Source organism: Andrena cerasifolii, chromosome 11, assembly GCF_050908995.1.
Source record: "Andrena cerasifolii isolate SP2316 chromosome 11, iyAndCera1_principal, whole genome shotgun sequence".
Classification (NCBI taxonomy): Eukaryota; Metazoa; Arthropoda; class Insecta; order Hymenoptera; family Andrenidae; genus Andrena; species Andrena cerasifolii.
The window spans coordinates 12437471-12460507 of record NC_135128.1 but is presented as its reverse complement, the minus strand read 5'-3'; the positions used below and the strand labels follow the sequence as shown (position 1 = coordinate 12460507).

The 23037-nt window shown below is 38.0% G+C and overlaps 1 protein-coding gene across 2 annotated transcripts in view; it reads right to left on the bottom strand.

Moving 5' to 3' along the window:
• The window catches only part of For (cGMP-dependent protein kinase for), a 58734-nt gene that overhangs the window by 24162 nt on the left and 11535 nt on the right, over window positions 1-23037 (bottom strand). The window contains exons 1-2 of one of the 2 annotated variants that reach the window (XM_076823008.1): window positions 6344-6638; window positions 3649-3815 (exon numbers count right to left, since the gene is read on the bottom strand). In XM_076823008.1, the coding sequence (XP_076679123.1) occupies window positions 3649-3815; window positions 6344-6618 (442 nt within the window). In that variant the 5' untranslated portion in view covers window positions 6619-6638. Of the gene's footprint in view, window positions 1-3648; window positions 3816-6343; window positions 6639-23037 lie in introns of those variants that run through there. The other variant, XM_076823006.1, reaches the window with a different exon arrangement.

Sequence of the window (23037 nt, the reverse complement as noted above, 5' to 3'; positions counted from 1 at the left end):
CATCTATTTCAAGTATCCAACCATCAAGAGCAAAATTGATTTTAGTATCCACTCAAAATGTAAATTTTAAATGCTATAAAAAATAATGAATAGGTATCTTTAACGATTAATCTTAGAATTCTTATTATCATCTATTCAAAAATGTACATTTCTATTCTCAAGACAGCAGCCATTTTGTTTCTATTATAAATTAATTACACAGTAACTTTAGAAGCTTTAAACAGACATAATTTGTCAAACTTGCAGTATATAGAGGCAATTTACAAAAACAATTATAAGCTGGGAACCTTGAAAGACATCATAATAATCATAATTGCTTCTATTCAAATTCTGTACCACGGAAATAACAAAGTTCCCTTAATTCCACGCGATAAAAGAGCGTTATTAATATTTCATGGAATACAGCGTAACCTCGTTAAATCACACTTTCATTTGATCTTCCTTCGCAATTATGCTTGACTGATAGCATCACCCAGCCTTGTTAATTTTGAACCACTGCCGTGATATCTGTGCACATTTGTACGACAGGCAAGGGAAACGTAGTTTTACTGTCTTACACGTCATTCTGCTTTCCTCTCCAAGAGGTCAAGCCATCAAATCGTTACGGAGGTGTATCATTTCGCAAATATATTGAATCGACGCGTTAATTGCTATGCTATTATAGTCCGCGAACTTCCGAGAGAAAGGACAGCGGTTCTCATATCGTTGTTGGATAATGCCAGATCTGAATGCATTATTTAGCAGCTGTATTAATAAATAAAGACTTTCTATTGCACAGCTCTCCATAGTAGGTACCCTTGAATATGCATTTTGTTTTGTAAGATAGAAAACCTTCTTTGTGCACCAAGGAAAATGGTTATCAAATGTGCAATCACTTTCAGGGTCTTAAATTCTTGACATAAGTGGGGAACCTGGTTTGGCACGCTGAAAAATGGCGATTTTTAAGAATTATTTTCGCAACAAATATAAAGGGAATTTTTCCAAAACTTTAAGGGTGTTTTACTCTGTCTACAGACAATAAGAAAAGGTAAGAAGATATACCTATAAAACAATATTTAATGAATTATTCTTGAATAAAAAAAATCCTGTTGTCTGAATATAGAGTAAAGCACCCTTAAAGTTTTGGAAAAATTCGCTTCATATTTGTCGAGAACATAATTCTTAAAAATCGTCTGTTTTCAGCGTCCTAAACCTGGTTCCCCCTTAAGTTTTTAGAATTTCTTTTTCGAGACATCTCAACTTTTCTTATCATCTTGGTATTAATTGATATAATTTCTACCACTCGTACCATACCTTCAAATACACCTCCTGATAAGCTTCTGAATTAGCTTCTCTTTTTGTTATGATCTTAAAATCTCAACACATTTAGTTTATTAATTAAATGTCAATATATCTAATAGGTACCACATTTGAAAATTTTCGTATACTAATGTTAATCAAAGTTTGCTCGTGCACAGTAAGGATCGAAATAGGAATACAGATTAAAATGAAATAGCTACTACGTTCCTCCGTTTCACATCGATTTTTGACAGAACGAGTCACTTCCTGCTCAAGACACTCGTGTTTCGAATTGTTTGCGCAATCCTTAAGCGACACGAGGCAAACGTGACGTGTTTACGTAGTTGGTTCAATCGTAGTACGCAAAGTGTTATTATGCCGCGGGCACGTGACTCATTACATTCAGATTTATTTGCGGTAACATTTGCGGGCCCACGAATCGTGTTCAGCGCGCTTAACCGGACACACGCAAGCGCCGGAAGTGAAAGGAAGTCTCGGAGTAGGAATTACGAATTTATAGAAGTGTAACGATGCGAGATCAGAATTTAAAAATGACTTCAAGCGTGGACGTTACGAAATTCCTGTGTTTAATATCTTTTTTATGGTGCACAGATGCTAGAAATAAACGAATCAGGGAAGAACTGCTCTCTCCTATCCTTCTACTATATCATTTCGTTCAATAATCTCGACTTTTTACAAACACGATCTTTAGAAAAATTTTGAGAAATCACAGATTTTCATTGTCTTTCTTCCCACGGTGTAGTCGGTAACAATGCAAATGAACACATACAGTTTGTTTTCTTCTTAAGACGATGTACGAAACCTACACGTACGTGGAAGCGCGCAGGTACCTCGTAAAAACGTGCCTTGTGTAAACAAGACGAAAATTCTGAAAATATCAGGTATTTCCAGATCGTTTCGCTCGGTGCAAAACGAAATCTGCTTTAAACAGGACTTGGATGCTTATCATTAGAAGAGAATGCAGCATACATTTTCAGTACAAATTTATTTATAACTACAGTCGCGAGAGCCGGTTTGTCGAAAGAAAAGGCAATGCTTGAATCGTTCGGTTCTCGTAAAAAAGCGATGAATCACGCGTTGGGTAGCGGTTCAACAGGATCTGGGTAAATTTTACTGATAATTTTTCTTCGTCAAATGGAAATGGTATCGAATAAAGACAGTTTCAGTTTATTTATGCCTTTCCACTCCATGGACACCTTAGTGGTTGGAAAAAGATTACAAGATAGCTTATGTTTAATAATTACTTGAATTAAAATAGATTCCAGTTATTGACTTTAAATCTCGATTAATAGTCCTGACAGCGAAAGTAAAAGTATCTTCAATGCCTGCCATTTAAGTAAGGCAAATCTAGGTTGAGTACAATGCGTTTCCGTGACAGTAACAGAAAACTAGTATGCACTAGTGGTAGCAGTTTAGAGCAGTCGAACGATTCAATTGCAGGCAAAGTGCCGTTTAAAAAAGAGTTGTGATCATGCGAGGCGGTATTCGTACTACGAAATTTCTGATTCGCAATACGCAGAAGGGCGTAACGGTGTGCGGCTACATGAAACAATGGTCGACCTTCGTGCATGGTTGGTGAATACACTGAAATTGTAGCTACACGCGGTCGAGATTAAAAGCCATTGCAATTCTGCCACTCAAAGGTCCTCTGGTCGAGACGATTTTCCGCCCATGCACTCGATGTGTCCATTAAAGCCTGACTAACTGCTCTATTTATAACACGAACACTTAGAAAAACGTGGACACGCGCGATTTTATCTAACGAATTTGACGGTGAATCGCTGTGGAATCACTGGAATTCGTTTGTTCAACATGGGGTAGAATGTAGGTTATTTGAACGTCGATTAATCAAAATGGCGAGTGAGGGAAATATTTGCTACTCTAAATGTCGATTACTCAAAGTTTCGAGTATTCGAAATGTTGAGTACCCCAAATGTCAATTATTTCAAATATCGATTACCTCAAAGGTCGATTAAGCAAAATATCAATTACAAGGAACACCGATTAATTGTTTATCGAAGGAAACGAATCATGTGTACGTAGACAGGAACCCTATACTTTTAAATAAATGTTTAAAATAATGTAGGATGAGTCTATCATGCTGTTTATTGCAATATTGCACCTGCCGTCCAAGGGTTAAAGCAGAAATGTAGCTGACCTTGAAATGATCATCACCCCTTCGTACTAATTTTTCTTTTTAAAGGATCTGCTTCTTCAAGTTCCTTCAATACACAGGTTGAATTTTCTCAACTCAACGTACTTTTCTAAGTATCTCCATTTATAAAGTAAAATGGAACAGTCTGTATAGAAAATATGGAAATTTCAGAGAATGGAAAAACGGTGACTCACCCTCCATGACGTATACAATGGAGCCCACATCTCCTTCGCGTATGATGGTAGAACCAGCCGAAAACGTGACAGGATACATGCAATCCACGATTTCTCGGATCTGCGTCAGTTCCAAGTTCTTCATGAAGTCATTGTCCAAAATGGCAGCTTTGATCAGCTCGCGAGACCTTCGAGGTGAAAGAAAAGTTGCGCGTTATTTTCTTGTAGATTTGCTGCAAGAGGGGAACACTTCTAAATAGTGATAATAGGGAACTGATTGTTGATTTAAAATGAAAGTGGAAAGTAAATTGCTTTTAACCCGTTATGGCAAAGTGTCAGTTACTTTAAATTTTCGTGACTTGTACACTTGCCAGCAACTTTCTCGGTTTTCTAATTTGACGGAGATACGTATGATGTACGTACTCGTTTAATTGAATGGTTTTAAAGGGACTATGGTAGAAACTCGGTTATACGCATGACCGATTATCGAAACAGCGATTACAAAATTCCGATGGAAAATGTTGAAAGGAATTAGTATTAGAAAAGAATGTAACGAAATTGTGACAAAAATGGAAACAACTATTCAGAAGATTATGCAAGGTTTTTTAACACTACAGGTACAAAGTTAATTCAAAATAAAAAAGTTCTTATAAACGTAGGTTCATAAAATTCATGATTTTTGAGTTATTTTATTTAAGTGGCAAACCAATAGTTCTATGAAAATTTTATAATGTAGGTTATATAAGAAACGAAGGCCTATACTGAACACTTAAGAAAAGTGTAGCAAATGTAAAATCTGAGTGGAACATATTTTTTAATATTAGCAACCCTGTAAATGAAAAACTTGTAAAAGTGAATACACACGAAGTTTACTAGGTAGATTGTGCAAAGTGATAGTTTTCCAAAGATTTTTCAAACTAACCACACTTTTCTTCTGTGTCTACAACGTGACATTCTTGGGTCCGTCAACGTGTGTCTATAGTACTGATGCATTGTTCCATTCAAATAATTATATTTATAAAAAATAGAGGTAATCAATACTAGCTAAAACTACTTGACGATAAAACATTGCTAAGCACTTAATATATCAAATATGTTACGAAATTTTCGATCACAGAGGGCTAAACTCCTAAAATGGTCGACTTCACGATTGTCATCACGTGAGACTTTGTTTTGTCATGATGATCGACACTTCCAAAATTTTAATTAATATTATCCAGAATTTAATTTGTCCACTCTGCTGCTATAGATCTTCACTTTAGAAAATTCAGTTTCTTTAAGTTTTCTTTAATTTAATTAAACTAAGATTTTTTTACTTCTGTATTAAGTACTGAAATATAATTACATAATTAAATCTTCGAAATATTGGATAGTTTTGCCGTGGTACTTAGTGCACTCAACTTTTTTATTAATGTAGAATGGGTAATATTCTAACTTTATTCGTAGATGTAAGAAATTATTATTAACAAAATAGAATGAAGACAGTAATAGATTCATGGAAGGGATTCTAAGAACCTGCAAAGTAATTCTCGTGTCAACAACTCTCGTTGAACGCTTAACATTACGCATAGTCAATGTACCGAGTTTAATGATTGCGTTTATTCTCGGAGCGAAAGATCAAAGGCACCGAACCATATTTATCGCGTGGCACCTATTGTACCTTCTGCGGTACCACATGATGTACCATGAATGAACTACACACTAAAATGGTAATGATCCATTAAGTCTGTATTATTAAATCCTCTCGATTTATTCGAACAATACCGCTACAATAACAGTACCTGTATAACGATGTTTTTACTGTATTGGCGGTCGCAAATAAATCTGCGAAGATATTTACAACTGAGAAAAATGTATACTTTTGGACACATCAATTATAATATTAATTTGAAAACAGTGAATCCAAAAGAAGAAAACTACACTTTTTGAAATCAATTTTTATCGCAACTTTGAACATTGGAAAGCATAACTTCGATTAAAAAATCAAATTTTAAAAAATGCCACGTTGCCAAAGTATAGTTCTGTGACACCAAAATCATGGTAGATCGTAAACCTTTGAAGGATAAAGCTTTATTGCCACGTGTCTAATTCACAACGTGTTAGATAGTTAAATCACATTTCCACGAGTACAATAATCAATGCAAAATGGAGTTAAGGTGCCCTTTCGATGCACGCTGAATGTGAACCATGGCCTCTTTTTATGTGTTCCAAGTTTGCTTTACGTCGTGCATAAAACGCGTAGAACCGCGACTTAATAGAGGCTGATTAAGAAATAATACAAGCTCGCTAACGAAGCCACGTGTCTTGCATCGAGAACAATCACACTGTGAACACCTTGTCACGTACTTCGGCAGTAACGTGATTTGTATAGGCGAGGCCATGCCTCCAAATTGCGCAAACAACAACGAAATTTCACTCTTAATAATAGCTATGGCGATCGTCGAGTCATCGATCTACTCTAGCTGGCCTTCAATTCATTAACGGCAAAATTTGACTTATACGCGTTGTATTATCACCTTCATGGTTATTGTAAATCCCAAAAAGAGAGTGATAGAAATATTCTACACACTTAGTTGTTCTAAAACAGTGCACCCATGTATTCAAATAGACGTGAAATAAGGACCTCAGTTCTGTGCGTTTAAAGTAACTGAAGTCTACACAGTTTCCTCGAAATAGTTAAGTCTTACAAATAGAAACAGCGTTCGCCATTTTGTACCTTTGCTGTTTTTGAAACTTCACTACTTTGGTGTCTTTGGTGAGCGGTTCCGCGGAGATGGCTTGCCTCTTGGCCCTTTGGCCAGGCCCAATGCCACCTGACGTCAAGCCGAAGTCCACGATCTGTCTAAACTTATCGATCTCGTTCTGGAGATAACGAATGGTCGTGTCCCGATCCTCCACGGCTTTCTCGAGCATCTCAATGATCTCGTCGCGGCGACGAAGCGCCTCCGTTCTCTCATAGAGAAGCCTCTTCAGGTCTCGTATCGAATCCATGGTGCATCAATCCAACGCCACCACACTTGCCATACACTTAGACTCTAGGTTTGGAAAGCACTGATATCGTTCTTCACTGTGTCATTTTTACTAATTTTGCAATCATTTTGACGAAGGTTTTGGGAAAGATTGGCGAAGATTTCCAGCTAGAAATTGAAATTGAGCGTGGGACACTAATCTGATGGTGTTCTCCGGAATAATGAAGGTAGTTTTGAGTGACAGGTTTTACAATTTTTAAATGAACTTTGTGTCCTGACAGTTTGTTTGTGAGCTCTTGGGATTCGTTGATTCATGGCTACAGAGTGCTGAAGAGAGAGGTGTGATTTGCTTTGTGATTTATATTCGAGTTAACACTAAACGTACCACGCTCAAATAACCGGTTTTAAAATTCGATTCAAAATTCTGCATTAATGTTTGTTCGTAAAGGTTAATGATTCGAATAATTATATCTACAACGAGAAAGTTTATTAAGATGGTCCTTTAAATTTGATCTTTATCCAGAAATCTATTCAAACAGGAATTAAAGTCATTAATCGACAGTCATTGATTCTTGCAAATGGTGTTTTTTAGTTACATTCCTTTCTATCGGATGAATATTTGTTGGCCCAAACGCCACGCTTCCTCAAAATTATACGATTCACAGGTGGAAACTGTATCAATCTTGGTTTACACGGTGTTATCAGAATAAAACTCTCGAACGCTAGAAGTGATAAATCTTGGATCAGTATTGAGGAAGATAACGAGCTATTTCAGAGTTGACATTAGTATTAACATATAATGTCACGTGTTCTATAGGTATCTGACGATCGAAGTTAGTATCTGAAGTTAGTATCTAATGGTTATTAATGGGAAGCACTACATATGATACAGTCTAGGTCTAGGCTAATTAGAGCAATCTGAACTTATAATATACTGTTATAATTAAATGGACTGTTGGGTTAATACCATGGCTATGATAAGAAACTTTGAAGTGTGATAAATTTACGTCAGTGGATGGAAATCAATCAGATTGTTCGAATGAAATTCATTCTGTGATAAAATCTGCTATTTCCCTTCTTGATTTTCATGTACCTTTCCATAGCGATTCTTCTCTGATGAATTCATTTTTCCACTCCGATCTTTTTTCTACATTTGTGATTAGGTCTATAGTTACGGCCTTAGAATCGTTCATTTCATTAATAATTTCTTGCAAATTCAGATAATTCTCATTAAATAACAATATTAATTTTAGTTAGGTCCCTTTTTATGGAACGTATGTGTTTTTATTTTCTTGTAGCAATTTTTGTCGAATTTCGAAGTAACGTAGTGCGATAATGCAATAGTAGTTTCAGGGATTGAGCGGTCTTGAGCTTCTTAGAACAACGTGCGGGTAATTCCGCGAAGTACTTTCAAAAATGACTGTGGAATAACAATGATCGACACCTCCTGCGATGGCAGTCTTGTAATAGAAACAATGGAGTTTCTTGTAAATTGGAAATCGAGGTGAATAGACTTGGTTTTCAAGTTACCCAACAGAAAAATATTCGTTCACGTTCACTTTTATCATCGAATGTCTATTAATGCTAATGCCTATTAATTAATTTATTCCAGCGAAGCAATTTAAACGATATCCAACTGTGAAATAATAGCTTCAAGAATTTTTATCGTCTGCATGCATTTATTGAAATTACTATATATTATCGCCCCTTTCCGAAAATATGAATTTTGTTTCTCAGAAACGGAAAAAATTGTCACAAAATCTCCCATACATAAGATATTTAATTACCTAAACAATGTATGCACACTCATAGTTATTATTTATAATCCAACTCTTTAAAGTCAAACAATCGTCGATTATAGTTATATCCCAAGGACTCTAATTTAATCAACTGATCACGAAACAAGAGAGTATATTTTAAGATCACCAACACGGTGCACAGTTGTATAATTCCTTAATAATAGTTTCTTGGGAGAAGATACACTTTGATCATCAGAAATTTTGTTTAATTTGTTGAGGAAGTATTGACGAGTCTTGAGACATTAAAAAAATCATGTTCAGTTTCACACATGTGAGAAGTTCATCACTCTCCAAAAGTTTCAGTAATCTGAGTGTTTAATGAGTGACACTGAGTAGAATTTTATCACGCGGGCTTGATCGATCGATCGCGAAAAAAGGGAACACAGAACCGTCACTTAGACCAGTCCCCGTCGAACTGATTGTGAGAACGTAGATTTGTTCGTAAGAGCTCGATAGTTTGTGAACTGACGACTATCGATTAGCGTAAGATCGAAGGAGAGGAAAGGGCAACAGGCTTGCAAAATAATTGTACCTTAACAAAGGATGGATCTACCTAATGTCTGGTTAATGACAGTGTGGGTGGAAATTGAAGTAAAATCGTTTGCATGAGGTCGGTCACTAATTCGTTTGTTCCTCAATATGAGCTCAATATGAATAATCGTGTTAAAAAAATTTAACAAAACATAGTATAACAAATCGTCATTAATATAATTTCTAAAACAATTATTCCTCATTACTTACAATAACAATATAAATTCTACGTAACAAACGAACATATTTTTAATAAACCACGTGTACATGGTCAATGAAGCAACACCTTCCAAATCACAAACGATAATTGTGATACTATTCCTCATACGCTCGCATTAAAACTTAAACTTCCCTGATACAAATAATCACTAAAGAATCCCAGAGTCAGGGGATTCTAAAACTTCTCATTTTTCTGACAATCAGCAGTCCCCTTGTAGCTCATAAAAGCATTGGAACACAACGAATCCCGCGCTCAAATACAGCAACAAACACCATCAAACCACCGAACCAACTAATCGCAAAAAACACCTGTCTAGTTCTTTCAGACTTTAAAGTATCAACCTCGGTATACTTCCAAATAAAAAAACCAATATCAAATCGTTCTCCATTACTTTTACTATACAGCAATTCTCCTCAACAAACCCGATCGCCTCCAACGCGCGCAAAAGAATCATGGCAACGTAATCCCTCAATCCATGGTGTGTAATCAGCAAATCACGTAACAACCAGCATCATTCCAAGGCACCATTCCTTAAATGCTTTTACGAGAACACTCGGCCGAGCGACACGCGCGGACCATGGCGCAGCTCAAAGGTTCGGCGTCGAACTGATGAACAAGGACCACGGAGCGAAGACTGTTAGACGCGCGTAGGGCGGCCACGACTGAGACGAGCACCGATTCCGCGCACCGTCTATTTTTGAGTTATAATCGCGACCCGAGCTTCCCTGAAGCCAGAACTCGTCCGCCGACAAGCTGGCTGCTACGTCTTTCGAAAATGGTACCCTTTCACCGGGGCCCTCCTCTTTGCCCCCGAACGCGCGTCCAGCGCGTGATCAGCGTCCCTTGCGGCGATCGATCGAATCAATTGTCCGAGAAGTCGCACGAATTTTTCATGGCGAATTGGGTCGGCTAGGTTACGTGCTAGAATTCTAGAGACGTGGGAGGGGGTCGATTCTGAATGCGTGGGCGAGGTAACTGTATGTTAATTGAACACGTTGTGGTAGTTCGTTTGTTTGGTTCAGTTGTTTTGGGACTACTTTTGCGTGGGAACTGTTGCTCGATTGTTTTCTGATTGTGCGGTGTCTGTTGATGGATTTTGTGGGAAATAATTTGAGGGTTTCAGCAAAGGGTGTTTATTTTTCCTTCGGTTTACATATTCTTGTTACATTTTAACATGTCGTTCTTAAATTACGTAAGGCTTTGGGGGGAGTCAGGTAGTGTCTTACGTAATATTTTTTTATCTAATTTTCAATAAATACAAATTCTATCATTAATGTTACAGAAAAGTAGTTTTAGTTTAAATTTCCCGAAACCGAGTTAAATGAATTATATAAACCTTTAAAAGAATTTTAATAACTGAAAAAATTAAATATAAAAAATATTACGTGAGAAGAGGGTTACAATATGAAATCTTACGAATTCTTATACTGGGGGAAGGAGGGGGTAAGAAATCGCCAGAATTGCCCTTACGTAACTTAAGGACGGCCCCTTAGCCAGTGTTGATGTTTAGTTCTTTTGAATTGTGGATGTTTCGAGGAGTTGTAGAGTTGAGTAGTTTGTGTAGCTTATGGAAACTTGATCTGTTTGAATAAATCGAAGTGAACACTGTGGTGCCTATACGGAAATGTATTCAGTTTCGTTTGGGGTTAGAAAGAACGTTAGATATTTTTGACTGGAAGCTGTGAGGTATCACTGATGCAATAGCGAAATGATAAACGACTGTAAAGACATTATTCATTTTAGTACAAAAAGATACCCTAACGTCACCACCTGTCACGTGACTTACCGCGCGCAAGGTTTTCCTCGTATCTCGCTTTCGACTTATTTTTCTAACGTCAAAAGTAAAATGGAAGGGTTACAGACGAGCAGAAAAGTGTCTCAAATTAAACTAGAAAAAATGTCTCCAGTCTAATTGAGATTTTTAAAATATTTCAAAGAACCATCTTGGAGACCGTGCTACCCGCTTTAAGAAAATGTTTTGAAAAATATCTCGAGTAAACATTTAAAAAACTGTCAGAAATAAAATCTGAATCGTACTGGAGATTTTAAGAATCTTTTAAAAACTATTCTGAAATATAGTTTGAATATCAAAAGTTTGTTAAAGTATTTTGTTGATAACTGTTGAAATGTTTGAGGGGCCAAAAATACGTTTTATTTCTACACCACTGTATCCACTAGTTTCTAATGCTTGCCATACTTGGCATAGTTGATAGATGCTCGAGGCGATTTGTGAACTACACTCGATGTGGCCTACATGAGACACCGAACTTTATATGTATAGTGGTTACGACCCTGAGGGCTTTCCTTGACTTTGGTGTGTCGTCGAGAAAAGCCATTGCTGCCACCGTCTACGGCTATTAATACCCGCCGTGTCTATAAATGCTTTTTTCGATGCTTATTTTTAAGAAGTCCGCCACGGTTCGACCCAAAGAATCTCAGATCACGTGTTGCGCTTCAAGTCTTGTTACTTTTTTGTGTCTGGGACTGTGGAGATATTTTGAGGAAAAATTGGAGACCATTGCTTTAAAATTCCTTAGCTTTTACAATTGAAGTTGGTGGCTTCGATATTCATATATTTCTTTCTCACTTGATCGCATGATTTCTCTTTAACTTTTATAGAATAAATTATAATTTTTTAATTTCTTGAATTTTAACGAATTTGAAAGTCATTACATGCAATTAAACATCAATAATTTTTAAGTTGAACAGTAGTTTGAAAGATTTATTTTATGATTTTAAAATTAATCAAAGAATTAAATAGAATAAAAAATAAGCCATGTTATCTTGGAAAATAATAATAATATGTACAAAATCGTATAATAATAATAATAATAATTATAGTTAAAAAAAATACAATAGCAAAAAAAACAACTTTGAACTTTCTATTTCTCGAAATAGAATTGAAAACTTTATTTCCCTAATTACGTGTTTTCTGACAAACCATAAATAATTATAAAATTACTTTAACAGTAACGTGTAGATTTGACATTGAATTCAATGAAATCTGTTATCCAGAAAATTCTTTCCTGGTGTAGTTGCGAATGGATTATCAAAAGAAGGAAGAAACATTTCGTTCTGTTCGACGGCAAATTACAGCGCAGCGATCGCTACTACGTAACTGCATAATTTCCGTGTGATTATTTGTTGTTTTTTCTGTTTATTACGAAACCCGTGGAAAATTATAGCCATTAGGTTTACGTGGACCATTAACTATTAATAGACCAGAGACGAGTACGATTGCTCGCTGCCATTCCACGAGAATTTACTATTTCTTCGTACATGAGCACAGAGCTTTATCGTTTTTTGAATATAAGTATTTTTAAACCCATTCCATGCGCCTCAAGGTAAATTACATAAAAGAATAAGTGGAAGTACATAATTGCAGGTATTTGTAACGATAAGTAGCAAGTAGAACGTAAAGGTAATGTGTGTAATAAATAATTATACGCAGGGCAGTAAAATGTACTTAAATAATTCTATAAATAGTATTTTAATATATGCTCACTAGTAACTTTAATAAATGTAGACGTTACTGATTAATGAGTATCTCACTGATAATTGCAAATCATTATTTTTAGGAGGCAATATGTTCGTGAAATCGAAATGGTAATGTGAAATAATTGGTACCTACTGACAGGAGCAGCAATAATTCTAATTCCTGTGAATTGGCAATTGTACAAATCCATAATTTTGGATGTATTGTAAACAGGTAGACATACGCTTCTCGAAATGAAGCAGTAATGAATAAGTACTTCACAAAAAATAACAATACTTTTTTGTTAGTTTTCAAAACCAGTTGATAATCCTGTTTAAAATTAATACTTTAAAATAATAATAAGACTGACGATTTAAATAAGTAAATTTTTCGAAATAAAATGAATTGAGTCGTGTGATTGCTCCACGTGTAGTGTTTTGACGGTTTCTTTTGTAATCACTTCCACTATTAATTTTTCTGCCTCTTTGCTTGTGAATATTTCCCCCATTCTTCAATGTACCCTAGTTAATCGCCAAAACCCATCAACAGAAGCGGGCAAAGTTCCAAAACGTAGAATGAGGCACATCAATAACTTCGTGACGGTGTTTCATAACATTTGGACATAATTTCGGTGATAAATCAAGCCGACAAAAATATTGAAAAAGTTCATGCAAACATTCATTCTATCTCACTTTGTTTCAAGTTCCCAAGGGTACTAGGCACTAGGCAGTCGTTTTTGTCGAACATGAAGCATTTTTTTTTCAATCAATTACAAAGAAATGAATTGAAGCTGAGTCTTGTTCTTTGACATAATGTTTGTTAATATCATAAGCTTTAAAAAAAACATGTTTCTTTCGCAAAAATATACATTATAGATGACACTACAGATGGATCATTAAAGAGGTTTTTTAAAAAAGTTTCATTTTTTTGCAGTTTCAACCAATTTCCCACAAAAACGACTGCCTAGTACCATTAAAAGCTAAACGTACGATTGCAGCGCCCTCGCAGAAGCTCGAGTAGCTTCCATCTGGGCCTTCAATACCCGTCCAGTCACTTACTCACTTAATTCCTACATTTTAACCATGCACTCAGTTTGGAGGTAAACACAAAATCCTCTACAACTCGAATTCAAAAGTATATAAAACAAACGTTCATATAAACCTTTCTCCAGTATCTCTGTGCTTAATTAATACCCGAGGTCACGCTCGTATGTTATAAAACGCCCTGTATAGTCACCCAATCCCCCTTCACGGTTGCAAAACGCCTGTGCTTCAATCTCCCACCAAAATTACAAACATGACAACTCAGCACGAGCCCAGAGCGCCCAATTTACAGTCGCAGATAAAAGCACGAAACACGGCCATAACACTGTTCCTGCTACTTTCGTCCATTCGTAGCTCACAACCCGCCACTATCAATCTTCTCGAGGATGCACGTAGCTTCGAAGCGAGACCTCGCCTCACTTTTTAAAGGTGTACCTATCATCGCGGTACAACACAACGTGGAATTCGTGTGTTGGCCTGTACGTACACACGATGCTTCGACGAGTCCATTGTGGGACCGTCTCGTTTGAATTATTTAAGCCGCGTACAACGAAACCCCCAGTGTTTCCGTTTCGCAATCGCGATAATACCCGCGGACAGATAGGTGGACTCGAATTTAGCGAAAATCCCGCGTCCGTTTTGTAAGCTGCGCTTCGTTAACGGAGGGCTTGCCCAATGAGCGTTGCGAATTCCAAGCGGAACGCAATGTCGCATGCGCGATACGTGTCCGCGATTGCTGACTATCAGAGATGCTTTTGCAACGTAGAGGAGATGGCTGGCCGTGATGATGACAGTTGGTATAGTCTTGGTGATTTCCAGTGAACTTCTCGATAAGTTGTATCGGGGTTCAATGGGGAGGGGGGGACTGCTTCACTTGTTACGAGGTTTTTATTTGTGCTCCTTGGGGTGTGTTTTTGGATTGGCCTGGAAGGGTGATGTTAAAGCAATGATTGTTAGTGCAAAGTTGGGTTGGGGCTTCTATAGCAGGTGGCAGTTTTTGGGGAGAATTTTCAGTTTGGAGAATGGGAAAATAATATTTTAGTAGCTGCTGTCTGCCTAGCTACTTTGTTTGAAGTTTTTCAAAATAAAACTTGGATATTTTCGTTGGCAAACATATGGAAGAATTTGATAGTAGTACTGTGATAGTTTCCCACCATTTAAAAGGAAGTATTGGAATTACAATTCAAGGAAATAAATATTTTCACCAAATTTGGGCATAAAATATTCTTTCTGAGATGTCAAGATTATTGTAGATACTTTTGACGGAATTACGTATTTTTGTAATCATGGTAGAGTAATTGATCTTGTCTGCGGTTTTCGTCTGAAATGCGATAGGTGGCAGCACCATTACCCACGCCGACTGAAATCGTCGAAGTAGATGGAAATTTCGTTTCACGATCATTTTTCTTCTGTTAATTTACCAACGCGAAACTGTCATTTTGTCGAATGGCTAAGAATATAATGACGTGGCTCGTCGATTTTACTTTGTCGACTGTTGAATCGAGGAGGCGTGGCCCATCAATATAAAACGGTTAAAGATCTCGAATACGTCACAGATCCACCGCGATGAGGCATTGGTGTAGTCATTAAAAGCACAAAACTCGATCGAAAAACAAGGATGCCTCGAATACTAAAGACTTTCTTTCTTGTCTCTTAAATCTCTGCCAACAGAATTAATTCCTACGAGACCTGAATTAGAAAGTTTAATTGAAACTTCTACGAAATATTGTCGTCAATTCGTCGCTTCAAAAATTGATCCCAAAGAATCTTCAAACAAATCACAAGAAATCCCTCGTTAATCGTCACTCATACTTATGTAAATGGCCATTATCGATTACGAAAAAGCCACCGAAATTATCAGAAGCAATGGAATGCATTTTTCGACTTGATTTAGAATGCCGCCTGATAAGATCAAGCGATCGTGACGGATGGTTGATCGCGAAATGCGATAGAAAACTTCATTGATATCGAGGCGCGTTTATCAATAGACACGAATATTTGGTCGTTTTACAAATTCGTCATCGAAGAATGAATGTATAGCGAGCTGAAATGTATGTCATTCGGCTCTTTTATTCCGCCGCTTCCCTTGCTACGCCACTACGACGAAAAACGTTTTAATTGAGCGCCAAGGTTGAATCAGGCTATTCGATTCGAACCAAAGAAAGAATTTATATTATGGCATCAACGTTTCGGCTTTTATCGAGGGCCATGATGGAGTAAATATTAATATGGAGTGGTTAAACCACTCGAGGACTTCGATTCACTTTTTTTTTGTAATTTTAAAGGGCTGATTGCTATAACTGATGGCAGAAAAAAAATTGCAATGGATCACATTTAGTTTTTTGAAATCCTAAATTTGTCCTAAACAGACCAACAGGCGAGTTTGTGGATAACACGATAACATACCATTTTAGGGACAAAACAGCACATAACTTTCACTCGTTGAGTACAAACTGAATAGAAAAAATCAAGTTGCACGTGTACGAACCTTTTATCAAAGAACATGAATCGAACAGAGCACAGCACCGATTTGTATCAGCACGTACTAGCGCGTACACGCGATAAAACTTTAATGAAAACGAGCTGCTTTTATGACAACGCGACGACACGAGCCGTTTCGTCACGGTAGCCGTGAATATCTGTTGACCGTACGAATCAATTTGTTCTTGAAAATTAAAGTTCATTGCATTCGAAAACGATATCGCAATTGGGGTTACGCGCGCATTGCATTCTTCCTTTGCGCACCATCATGTCTCTTTTTATTTTGAAATCTGTTTATTATTAAAAAAAGGAGGGTTATCATATAATATAATTTATTCATTATTTTGGCACGAATAATGCTCTTCATATAATACAGATACCTACTTGCATTGCACTTACTCGAGCACGCATAATTTCCTCAAAGTTTCTCACATTTAATATTGTTATCTCATATTAGCACGATTCTAAAATGTTTGTGCATACAATTATAGCTATTAAAAGACACATTACTCCAGTAACCTTGGAATACTTATAATAACCGACTTTAACTTCGTAACGTCTCTTGGTGGCAGCGGAATCCTCATGTTTAGCAGCCCTTGTTCTTCGCATACTCTTACAAATTTATCCTGCCAACATCCACCGCGTGTCCCAAGACCGTAATCCAGTTTCGAACTAAAATTACGTCGAATTTTATGCGGCGAGTCGGAAATTAGGCGATGCCAGACACGTGGACGGTCGCGTAAGCGTGCCGAGGCGGAGACACGATTTGCGATGCAAGGTCGAAAGGGAGCCGTCGCGAACAAAATTTACCTGTGCTCCTTGGTAATAGCTCTGGGAATATGGTTATGCAACGTTCGACGATTCACGTGGGTGGGAGAAAGGAAGCTGTTCTATTTACGTGTATCACTTTTACTAATGTCTCTGTGGTGGGGATAATCTCTGGGGTGCCTGGGGCCATGTATTACCTCGATTCGGCAGGAATTACGAAATCTCTTTTACCTGAAGGTAAATACGCTCTTTTTTCTGTGTACACACGAACGTGTGGATCGTGGGCCCACATTCATTGCGAACTACTATATTGCCAGTTCGTCAAGAATTACAATGGCAACTCTCTTTCCATCCATGGTGGACCTTCGATCGAGGGGGGTCCGACTATTTGCATCATAGATCACTGCAGGTTAAAGTATTTAGAATTTTCTGGTGAATCGTGTTTCGATGCATGTAGACAGAAACAAATCTTTGGGTTCAATCTGTAGATATGGAAGAAATCGGGTGCAGAGTTATGGGAATTATGGGAATTATGGGAATTACACGTAGCTCAAAATAGTGGAGGCTACGCTTTGGTGAGATTTTATAATGAACTGAAATTCATGTGGCTCTTTTTCTTTTAAATATTTATACAAATGCAATGGATGTACACGCATTAAGCAATAAAGTATAGACTCTGATATTGTAATATTGGGAAAATACAGATTAAACGTGTAACAAATATAAATTCAGACATTTCGATCATTACGAAACGTATGCACGTTTGTGCAAGGAATTGTTACGAAACAAAGGTAGTATCTTTGGTGTAGAACATTTCGATCGATAAGGATTTGTCAACACGTTATCTCGTGGAATTTTATCGCCAATAGAAAATCGCTCTATATATCGGTAGTGTATTGATAAATTTAGCATCAACAGCTAAGAACAATCGATATGAATCATTACCAGCTTACTCTACATCTGATGAAACTGATAACTATAATTTATAACTCTCGTTGTGTTTTAAAACCTTAAGCAATACGAGTTTTTACTGATCCCTTTATAATATGAACTTCTATTAGTGTGTTCTTTAAACAACATATTCGCAATAAATAATATTGGAACGATCTTTAGGTTATAATAGTCTGGCTTGTTATAAAAATTGCAAAACTCAAAATTATTACAAAAACCCAAAAGCAAAATTTCTATTTCCTTGTTGAAAATACATAGAATAAGAGATTGTGTTTATTTCGTTCTCTAGCGCATTTTCAAACACTTCAATCATCGATCTGTTTCATATTCTCATAAATACCTAACTTTAAAAACTTTGACGAATATCAAATGTTTCAATAAGTCTCTAGTCTCCCTACATACGTCTTTGGTTTCCCAGTCAACGCATAACGCTTTGCAACGATAAATATTTCTAACATACATGAAGTACCCTCCTCCAATTCAGTTTCTAACCTCACAAACATATTCCCATTATCAACTTTACATCGTCAACTTATCATACATCGAGTAAAATAATCCTAAAAGATTCCATTACTTTCGGAACACACGAAAACCTGCATTACCACATCCCAGAACTTCCAAAAACCCTCGAAAGATTCCAGCTCACCAAAGCTTTCAACATCAATTAATATTCAACACTGGTTGAGACTTAAATAACATTCCATACAAAATTGGATTTTTTTTATTAATTTCAGAAGTGACTCGAGCTCCCGAAGCCCAGTGCCCGGTTCAAAGGGGTCGCTGAACACAGTCGCCCATCTTACGGAGCGACGAAGCTCGATACCGACAGGGAACAGGTGGAGGCAGAAGGTGAAAGGAAGTCGCGAGAAGGCGCCACTGACCAAGCCGAGTTATCTCCGGGAGGCGCTAATTCGCTCGTTGGCTCGCTCGGTTCGAAGCTCGCCGTCCGACCGCCTGTGTGCGGCTTTAACTTTTTAAAATGTCGCCGATGGCCGTGACAGGGTCTATTTTTAGCCGCGGCAAGATAAGCGCGGGAGGAACGACGGGCAGAGAAAGAGAGAGGAAAAGAGAGAGACTCGGAGGGAGACCGACAGAGGGAACACCGTCGAGGGAAAGAGAAAAGAGAGATCGAGAGTGGTACAGGCAGTAGCGTAACCGGATGGCATTTTAGTAGGCACTTGGAAAAACACCTGTTTAATTAACTCTCTGCCTGCGCCGTGATCAATGGGGACTGGCCGAACAAAGGCTCAGGCTCCGCTGTCTGCCTTTACATTCTACGTCCACCATTACTGAATCACGTGCACCCTGCATTTTCGAGGGTAACGTTGCTCCATTATCTGTGACATTGCCAACGACGAACAGAATATGTCGCGTCTTATGCGATTCTATGCAGCACCTCGATAACAGTAGGTATGCACATGTAAATAGCGTTAAATGCTAGGGAATTCATGAAAATGGAGTATCTGGTTTGGGATCCAGACGCTGGGGACCCTCAACTGCCCTAGAGGCTCGCTGGAATCTTTCCGTGCGAGAATTGTCATGCAATTGCCAGTTTTTGAATGCCACTGATTCCTTGAATTCTTGAAATATACAGAGCGCTAGACAGAGGAGCGACGTCGATTATGCAACTGCCCGTTATCAGAACCTAAAACTGCTAATCTTTCAGACTGATTCAATTACATCACTGAAGACGAACGACAGGCTCGTTGGAATAGAAGCGACACTGAGGAGCAGGGGAGGGCACGGGGACGGGCGGAGGGGAAAAAGGAGTTGGCGGGGCAGGGAGGGGGGGAGAGGGAGAGAGAGAATCAAAGAACTAATTATGCATGACGTCACTCCACTGGTTTCTACAGACGAGTCGAGTGCAACGAGTCGACTCGAGTCAAGTCACGGCAAGTGGGCCAGAAGTCTCGCGCGGTCCTCTGCTCCCCTCCCCCCCTCTCCTCCGCCTCCTCCCCCCGCCTCGCTCCGTCGCTCCCATGGAAACTGCAGCCGCGGCGAAAGCTGCGTCTACAACGAGAGGAGTCGTCTTTTTGCCGTGGATAAGGTGGGAGGTGGCAAAAACAGAATACCCAAACTTTATGGCCGGTAAATCACTGGCACGTTAAGCTCGTTGCGCTCGACGTGTGTCCCGTTCGATGCTGACCGATGGACTTATTAGCCCCAATAACGTCGACGACGAAAAGGAAACTCAACGCGAGGTTAATTCGACGATTAGGAAACGCGACGCAGAGGCCTCGAATTTGAACGCCCCTACGAAGCTCGTATCTCCTTTTTCCCTGGAATTTGCGGAACGTCTGAATTATAGCTGGACGCCTCTGTCGCGCGTTCCTCGGGATGAGAATTGTGTAACGGAATTCCTTAAATGGGAACTGGAACCAGCCCGCTACGTCGAATTTATGCGAAAAGATTGCTATCGGGACGTTTAAGCGAATTGAGCTACTGTTATTACATTGTAGCGTATGAAGTATCTGCTTGTTGGGTGTTCCTTGAAATTGGGTGAGAGATCTTGAGTTTTATTCTTGTAGTTTGATCGTGGGGATCTATTTTAATGATGAAAAATTGTACAAGTTCATTTTCTATATGAACTCGGATATTTTGCAGCCATGGGTATACATATGTAATATTACCTTGGCATTTGACGTGGGAAATGTTAATGAACGGCTCGTCGTCGGTTTTGCAAGCTTCAGATAATGCTAAATAGTGTAGACAACGAATGAAGGGACAGGTTTATATAGTCGATGGGCAATCAGTAGTTTTGAAAATTAAATTCAAGGAAAACTGTTAGAAAATTAATTGGGCAACTGTCTCCAAGAGCGATGGCAATATTCGGACTAAAATAAAATTTATTCCCTATGCATTCTTTAGAAACTAGAAGAATGAAGAACTATATAGAACCTAAAGATTCTTTGCGAATCGATGACAGAGCAGAGCTACACTTTATCTTAATCCCTGTATTCTCCAAATTATTTTTAGACTCCGTGCAACGCGCGAATGCGGTTGTGAGGTATAGCTTGCTTGTAACATAAATCGTATTGTTTACCCTATTTCATAACTAGAAACGCTGTTTACTGGCCCGAGGACTTGATTTACCGGCAATGGAGCACAAAAGCAGACGCGCGTTTCTAATTAGGGATCAGATTCTAGTCGTACTTCCCGTTAGGGACGTAATTCCAACTCGACTGTGACGAGCAATCATTATGAATCGCAATGCTGAAACGGAAGATTTACTCTACATGATTCCTCAGTGATTGGAAGGTAGAGGGACAATTGATTCTCCAACTTGACTGGCAAATTGAAGGGAAACTCACATTTGCCTGGACGTGTAATTTAGTATTTCCAACCAGACAGCTTACACCACTAAGGTTACACCGGCGATCTTCAAAAAGCTAAATTAACCTAACTCAATCCCCCATTCCTCCACTCTTAAATCCATGATTTACAAATAGAGTGCTTCTAATTCTCTAGTTACCTCTACAAAAAGTACAATTTCGAAACAAGTGTCATTCTTTTGCAAAAATTACCAACCCATAGAACAACTCTTACATTATAAAATTATTAAACCTACCAAGCCATAGTTCCATTTTAGGCTCAAAAAACAAAACCTATTAAATAACCCATTAAGAAGCATGGTAAAACAATAACAAGAAATCAAATATACCCAATAGAAATAACACTACATTTCTCCAACAATTAAAATCTTGAAACTAAATTTACTCAATTTCAAATCATTGTGGGTTGGTAGCTTTCTGCATAACTTGGCCCAATTATGAATTAAAAACTGGAGTAGCCAAATTGAAAATAACTGCAAATAAAATGTTTCTAATAATCAAGGAACCCAATAAAGCATTCTGCAATGATTTACAAAGGAATTCAAGATTTAATCGACCACGGGGATCGGTCTGTTCCGAACGATGGGCCCACATTGGGCATACGATGTCGTCAGTAGCCGTGACGGGCAGGCTATTTTCAGGCCCACTGGCATTATCGAAGGGGTGGGGGACGTTCCACAGAGAGGAGGATAATAGACTTGCGTGATTCATGTCGCACCATACCGCGTGGTAGCGCGTGCACACGTACGTGCACCGATAAATAAACTCAGTCAGGTATACATAAAATGCTCGTCGACGATAGTCCAATTATCGCGGTTTAATCTCAGACGTCAGAGGGCAGATTATTTACAAGCATCGATGGCTACTTCCATATAAATTCTGGGAGTTCCTCCGTGGGAGCTGTCCCGGCTGACTAGAACCGGAGGAGGAAGCCACGCGACGGCATACAAATCTTTTTGCGCCTTGTTTGGCAGTACTCTTCGAACGTGATGATACTTAAGTGTCTGTAAACATTCTGCCATACGTGGGCAACTTTTCGATACCTTGCACTTTCTTGCTGCCTGGCAAGAAGAATGCACGAAGCTGGCCTGGGTTAACGATTTCGATCAAATTTTCATAATGTACTAAATGCATGGGATATGCTAACTTGTTTCGAAAAAATTGAGTTTGAACTTTGAAGTGTCAGTCCCTTAGGCCCTCGATATATGTATACATTCATATCGATGGCTTAGTGCAAAATTAATATTGTAATATGTCCACCTTTTGTGACATTTGAGTTTTTATATGCAACGAATAGTTCTTGACTGTTTCTTTCTGCTGTATAAAAATCACATTCGTATCTACTTCATAAATTTGTCAAAAATAATATTTTTCTTCATTGTATGCCCCTGAAATTTATGTACTACTGCATGTTTAAATCTGTTTTTTTTTCGAAACCGCTAAAACTGGACATACAATATTTGTGCACTAAGTCATCGATATGTGAATAGGAAATCGTAATTAAGACTATTGGATTTCATCGTTGATTGTTCGAAATATGTTAATTAGGTATTTTTTTAGTCTCTGAAAATTCAATTGGATCACCTCTATTTTATATAAATTTCTTAACATCTTAAGTTACCAATTATTGCAAGTTTTATTTTACTGAACTAATGGCTTCCAAATTTCCCAATTGTAGGTAATGCTCAATATGTTTTTACCATTGTTATAAATGCAGCTGACAGCAGTCATGCATTGAAAAAACTGCAGTGACATTTAAGTCTCCATAAGTATTCAGTAATCACCAGATGCGTTTATTCAAAATGTAACATTGAATTTTGATTAAATTTCATGTTTGCATA